The sequence below is a fragment of the Protomyctophum bolini genome, assembly GCF_963924005.1.
Source record: "Protomyctophum bolini genome assembly, chromosome: 7".
NCBI lineage: Eukaryota > Metazoa > Chordata > Actinopteri > Myctophiformes > Myctophidae > Protomyctophum > Protomyctophum bolini.
Genome location: NC_137868.1, coordinates 19,814,678 through 19,821,889, shown reverse-complemented (window position 1 = coordinate 19,821,889; position 7,212 = coordinate 19,814,678). Strand labels below are relative to the sequence as shown.

At 46.3% G+C, this 7,212-nt stretch overlaps 1 protein-coding gene across 2 annotated transcripts in view; it reads right to left on the bottom strand.

The window, feature by feature from the left end:
• Positions 1-258: 258 nt before the first annotated feature.
• Positions 259-7,212, bottom strand: part of sim1a (SIM bHLH transcription factor 1a) — a 27,804-nt gene continuing 20,850 nt past the window's right edge. For both annotated transcript variants that reach the window (XM_080767631.1, XM_080767630.1), the window contains 3 exons: positions 5,409-5,595; positions 4,469-4,898; positions 259-2,749 (listed from right to left, as the gene is read on the bottom strand). In XM_080767631.1, coding sequence (XP_080623757.1) covers positions 2,043-2,749; positions 4,469-4,898; positions 5,409-5,595 — 1,324 coding nt within the window. In that variant the 3' untranslated portion in view covers positions 259-2,042. The remainder of the gene's footprint in view (positions 2,750-4,468; positions 4,899-5,408; positions 5,596-7,212) is intronic.

The window sequence follows — 7,212 nt, the reverse complement described above, 5'->3', positions numbered from 1 at the left end:
AATAATAATAATTATTATTATTATATAATAATAACACTCTTTTTTTCAATTATTTGAGATTGTGTTATACAAAGTATTTTGTATTTATTCCCATCAAAATGCGATTTCACAGGCTTTGGGACCGGTTTGTTTATCTTTGAGCTTTCACACTTAAAATGCATTTGACACACAGTTCTCTTTGCAAAAAGGATTTTGTTTATTTCGATTTCTTGTAGAGTCTTGTATCAGTCAAAAAACACACTCAATATGCAAGCAGAGTCAGACTTTTTGATTGCAGCTATATTTCAAAAATCATAAAGAACCATTTACTCAATAAATACATTTTTTTTCTTTTGCCCTTGTGCTTGAACGTGGTGTTGTTTTTTCTTGTTTCTTTCCCAAGCTTATGTACAGTAGATCATAAATAACTTTAAAAGATGGCACACGTTCCAGGCTTTAGACAAAACAAAACAAAAACAACAACTCTAAAAATCCAAACTTGTATATAAATATAAGTTCATCTGAATCTGAGGGGCGACGAGGGACTCATCAAGAAAGGAATAGAATAGAGTATATGCACAGCAGCCATTTTGGAAAGAACTCTTCCTACTTCCAGGCCTTAATTAGTGTCATCGGTGTTACCGATAACACTAATTAAGGCTCTGTTCCATTTAGTGTACAGTGGTTCCCAATCTTTTTAATTCCAAGGACCCCCTTAACTCAAAGAGTGTTGTACAACCAAATCCTTAAGGGTCCATTTGGTTCCGTTTGCACACTCTCAGAGTTACACACACGTACCCGGAGCCAATTGGAACCCACTCAAGGACACTTTGAAACGCACTGGTGTAGCATGAGAGTGTTAATTTCCAGTGAGCCAACATGCACAATAGCACAGCAGCCTGACTGTGTTTGACCAGATGAAGGCTCTGTCTTCATTAGTATCATCGGCAACACCTGTGAACGTTGTTGGAAGGGGCCCGGAAGTATAGGACGACTGGACGAGTTATTCTGTGTGCATATAGAGCCTATTCAATGGAACGCCTGATACGTGTCATACAAACATGCCGGCGTAACAGCAACAAACAGCTGTTGTCACCGACACATCTTGACAACTGAACTCAGAGCTGGCGTCCATCATGGCAAACGCAATCAAGCAGCCTTAATTGGCACCCAACAGGTCAAATTGCATATTGCTAAATGTGTTGCAGCCGTGTCACTCTCCACGCTCAGTCGCTGAACCCCTCAGATATGATTACTGCACCTGTCACTAACGGGAGAAAAGTTGTTTTATTGTTGTATCATTTCCCCTTGTTTGCTTTTGCGTCCTCTGTATTTTCGCTTCTGTCTCTAATTTACGGGGCTTGCCAGCTACAAATGTGACGTTTTTCATTACCCTCTCAATCAAAAGGGAGCGGGCGTTTTTCTACGCCATGTTTATTTACCGCAATTTACGACACATGCCTGGCCGCCAGAAATAGACCTTCGACTGAGGCAGCTGACATCCTAGCGTTGCCCGTTGAAATATTCACTGCAATCAGCGTTGGTGGATTCTTGACGCTCCATAACATTTATAATATTCTTCGTGCTTTCATGCTCCTGTCATCTTATCTGTTCAGTAGATACACACACTGAAAGCTCACTGTCCTCTTTCTGCTCCCCTCCTGCGATGCCGGCCAGGGGAACGAGAGGAAAATGAACATGAACAGAATGGGTTTGCATATTCTTTCACATCTGCAGAGTTTCTAACGCGACAAAAAAGGCTCATGATGCTTTCGTTTTGGGAACCGATCGTCGTGATGTGAGCAGATGATTCATCTGCATAGCTACAAAGTGCACCGCAGGGAACCCTGCCGTCATAATGGGGGTGGTGGGGCTAAGATCCCTCTTCAACGTTACTCCACCTCTGATAGTGCAAAAAAGGGTCAATTGGGTCTGCGAGAAAGAACGAAAAAAATGACACCAACGAAATGGAACGGTTGAGATGAGTGGGATCTTGGCTATAGGCTCATGGATAAAAGGGGATTGGGACAAGCAGAGGCCGAGTGGATGTGGGGTGACGGGCGCTAGCTGCCGTTGGTGATGATGACGGAGGTGCCTTTGTGTCCCTGGGGCTGCTCAGCCTGCATGCGCAGGTGCGGTGTCATGTCGTAGGGCGCGGGGCCCGTGGCCGTGGAGCTGCAGTAGCCCCGGAGGCTCTCAGCGTCGTAGAGGTGCTCCAGGGCGTAGCCCGTCAGGGAATAGCCGGCGTGCTTGTCCAAATAGGGCCGCGGGTGCGGGTGAGAAGGGTACAGGGCCGGGGCGGGGGTGGGGGAGGCTGAGCAGGGGCCCGTTCGATCCATGGCATGGTGCAGAGGCATGGGGGGCATGTCCATCTGGAGGTAGTCCTTGGGGTTGTGGAGGCGTTCGGACCCCGGGCTGCTGATCCTGGAGAGAGGCGCGGGACTCTGGACGGGGCTGATCACCTGACTCAAGCCCCGGCACAGCGCACTCTGCAGAGGCCCCTGGCCGTACTCGGAGGTGAAGCAGGGGCCGGGGCCCTTGGGCAAGCCGTTGGCCGGCGCCAGGTGGGTGTCGTGGGGGCCCTTGCGCAGATGCTGCCGGCTCTCCTCCTCCTTGATCATCTGCTGCGTGGCTCGGATCAGTGTCTCCATCTTGCTGGGCTCCTGCGAAATGGAGCGGTACTGGTCGCCGCGGTAACGGTCCCCTGAGTCGCTGGCGGAGCCCCCGTCTGGAGAGCTGACCACACTGTCCTCGTCCCAGTGGCCTCCACCTGGAGGGATCCAATGACAGCTCAGTGTCACCACCATGTTAACCTCACATCTAAGCCATCAAACCATGTCGTGGCGTAGATGTGTGTGTCGTGCACATTTCGTCTGCAATGTTTTAATACATTTATCGTCCAATTTTGCATATAAATATAAATTGTTTCAACAAATTTTGTCTCACACACGGTCAGAGAAACAAAGATATATTCTGTCACCACTCAAACATATAGCCGCACGGCCCATCGTTTCAGAGTTTCGGCAGATATCGATTCAGTGCAGAGTGAAATTGGAGGGCTGGCTAACCCTGTTGTGCCTGTAGCTTTGACTGTCTGAACTAGACTGTTGCACAGCACACTATCAGGGGGTAACAGATTCATTCACCCACGTGTGACCTCTTTTGCATTACAGCATTCCCAGAACAAATCAGATCTAAACGTACCACAGACATGTGAGGGCCCCCTCTATTTCAAGCCACAACTCAGCCCCAACTATTTTGTCATAATAGGTCTGTTTCTAAAATAATAGTTCTTGTCCCAGATCAGACTTTGTTTTATTAATTCTCAAATAGGCTACCATGATGACTATTATGAACAGCAACCTATAGATGATATTAAAGATGTACTGTACAGTGCTCTGACCGAATAGACTCTTCAGAGATTCAGACCTGTTGTTCGTTATCGTTGCTCTCATAAATCAGTGCTATTGAACAGCCTTTACGTTATGTGTGTGGGTTTTGCAATTATTGAACCAATGAAAAGTATCAAAAAGTGCATCTGACTAAACCTCCTAACTCCATTGGATCCTCAAACTGTTGTTCAAACTCCAACTTGTGGAGTTAGGTGGTTTGTCCCCCAATGATTAGAATGACTGAAAAAAGACATATAGGCCTATACTGTATCTCCACATTAATGGTCAAAAACTTCCTAACTCCTAACTCCTACTCTTACTACTAAAAGGGCGCAACGCGTCGCTTCCCACCACATTGTGAGCTTGTAGATCAGCTATTTTCACTACTTCTTAATTATATATTTTTTGTTTATGGAATTTATGTTTGTGTGTATGTTTTAAAATGTAGAAAGTTCTTTTACATTATTTTTATTACAAATAAATAAAAAATCTTTGATTTCAGATCTTTATTTATCTTGAACAAATAAAATAAAAAAGTACAGAAAATTCTATACTGCATATATCATCAACACAATAATTAAATTAATTAAAACTGTTAACTGCCAGGATTGTTTCAATTAAACCGGGCTCGCCAGACTGAGTATAAGTGACCAAACAAATCACGGAGCGAGCAAATCAGGCTAACTTACGATGTGTCTTGTGATGGACCTGTTTTCACTTGGTTACCGCCACCATCAGGCTAACTTACGATGTGTCTTGTGATGGACCTGTTGTCACTTGGTTACTGCGACCATTACTGTACTGTGGGCCATGAATAAAGCTTGTTTTGAGCAGGGACACAATCTGGGAAAGGATAAAGGCATTTGAAAGAATGTTTACAATAACGAGTAGTGGATGCGTGTGGCCATCTTGCTTTATGGTACATTTTCTGTTTACTTCATTGCCTAGCAACCCAATGCTAATTTATGTAGCATTAAAAGTGTAGGAAAAGAAAATTAGATTTTTACTCCAGACGTGACCCATGAAGATTTATCTGTGACCCACAAATGGGTCCCAACCCACTGTTTTGGGAAACAGGAACACAGTGAGCCACTTACCATGGAGGTTGTGGATGGCTGTGATGTGGGGCATGCTGCTGCTGTCATATCCCTCTCTGTTCCCCTCCAGGGAGCCCTGCTTGGCCAGGGGGAGGACAGAACGCGCCCCACCCCACCACGCCTCTCTGCCCGCCTGGGGGGTTCCCAGGAAGTAGCGCCCTGCCTCGCAGCGCCCGCGCTCGCAGCCGTGCGTGTGAAGGGGCGCCGCGTGGCCGTCGGTGGGCGTGAGCGCGTGCTGGTGGTGGTGCTCCTCGGCGAGCGGGAGGCCGTAGCAGAGGCCCCGTGGCTCGGCGAACTGTCGGTACACGCAGGACGCCTCCAGGCCCTCGGCCTGCTCCAGCTGTGGGGAGGCGGTGTCCGTCAGGGGGCTGCCGCCCCAGGGGCTGTCCTGGTCCGACTCGGAGCAGCGCTCCGTCTGGAAGCCGGTATACTGGAGACCATGACAACAGCATGTTAGGAGATTAGGTATACTGGAGACCAGGAGATTAGGTATACTGGAGACCATGACAACAGCATGTTAGGAGATTATACTGGAGACCATGACAACAGCATGTTAGGAGATTGCCGTAAACACACTTTCTTTTTGCCAGGTGAAACCTGGACTATTTTCGCTCGGGTTGGCTTTGACGACCGTCATGATTGGCTGCCCCGAGTCAGAACCCATAATCTGAAACGGCTGCCTAAGCCAATGGGAGTGCCTGAAACGATGCACCGCGGAAGTCTTAACCCAGTTAAGTCAGTAAAGTCAGTAAAACCATAGAGTAAAACTCTATGGCCGCATGGCGGAGCAGGTGACAACAGCGGCTAATGTTATGAACTAGAGCTACAAAACAAAACACTGCCGGGAGGTTGTCAGTTTGTCACTGAGAAACATACAGTTAATGATACGCGTGTCATTCATTTTTTTATGTGATTTCAAATCAATTTTACAAATCATCACCTGCGTGTACGGGGACAGCCGGGCCTTGGCCTTGGGCCGGGAGGCGCGGCTCTTGGCGGCCCGGCGGGTCTCCGGCAGGCTGCTGGTGGCGGCGGTGCTGCTGGCGCTGCTGTTGGCGGCGTAGGGGAAGTGGGCTTTGGACGTGACCTGGTCCAAGGACAGCTGCAGGCCTTTGTACTCCGTGTCCCTGCATGTGGAAGAAAAACATTCACATTTACTTCAGTAAAAGTGTTCATTCTGCATGTAGAAATACTCCGTTAGAAGTGAAAGTCCGGAATTATAAATGTACTTGAGTAAAAAGTGCAAAAGTATTGGCATCAAAATGTATTTGCAGAATGTTCCGTTTCAAGTTTTCAAAAAGCCTGTAGATCGGCTATTTCCAAAAAGTATAATATAGTGCTGAAGTTAATGTATGTTTTGAAATAATAATCAAAATCGACAAAGTATCTAGTAAATATAGTTTTCACATAAATATAGTGGAGTAAAAGTACAATATTTGCATCCGAGATGTAGTGGAGTATAGAAGTAAAAGTATTTTGAATTGGAAATACTCAAGTAAGGTACAAATAGCTCAAAATTGTAATTAAGTCAAATGTACTCAGTTACTTTCCACCACTGAGTAGCAGAGGACACACGCTCATACTGTTCATCGTCAGAAAGCCACGCATCTCCATTATGTATTTAAACTTTTTACAGTGTATATAACCCCCCCCCCCCCCCCCCCCACACACACACACCCTCCAGCCCCATAAATGAATGTCATATTTCATCGCACAAGAGAGTTGTGCACAAAGTATAGCCATTTACACCCGATGCTGATTCTGAAGCTTTCGGGGAAACCTTTTTAAATGATGTCCAGGGCAAACAAACAGCTAATGGGACACATAAGAGGTGTCGCCGGCTTGGAAGGGATAACAGACAAAACAAATACATATATCTGAAACTGAAAGTGATAAAAATCTGTCTGCGGGTCTAATATGAAACTAATGAAAAGTATTAACACGATCTTGTGACTATAAATAATAACTACATTTGATCCATTGGTACACGGGTTATTATTATTAAATGTATCACTATGATTTTATTTCCATTTCCTGAAAAGTAGCGCTTTGTTTTGGAAGTTGGAACACAGAAGGTTTGGCCGTCTGACGGCGTTCAGATCAGTCGGGATCACATTTAATGTAGTCTCTACTCTCTAATTACACACATGGAAAGATGCCAACCTCTCGGTGGGCCTCTGTTTATCAAAGAGCGCAAACAGTGTGTGTGTGTGTGTGTGGGGGGGGGGGGGATTTTATTTTCCTCTAGGTGCGGAATCCCATTAACATCTGTTTAGCAATTAAAACGTCACATGTTGGATGAAGAGAGGAGCATGCATGCTTGCATGCGTGTGTGAGTGCATGCGTGCATGCATGTGTGTGAACGTGTGTGTGTGTGTGTGTGTGTGTGTGTGTGTGTGTGTGTGTGTGTGTGTGTGTGTGAGTGTGTGTGTGTGTGTGTGTGTGTGTGTGTGTGTGTGTGTGTGTGTGTGTATGTGTGTGTGTGTGTGTGTGTGTGTGTGTGTGTGAGAAGGGTTATTTTTTGTTGTTGGAGGTGGGGGTGGGGGTGGGAGGGGGCTGAGGGGGTGTTGGGATGCTTGTTTTTCCTGGAGGATTGTAAGCAAGGCCTATAACAAACAAAGTGCAGAGTAGGAGGGGTTAAGTTGCCCCAGTCAAATACACAGGGAGCTTAAAGGCTGTGTGTCTCTCTGGCTAAAAGAAACCTGCATGACTGCATCATGACTGCATCATGGCTGCATCATGGC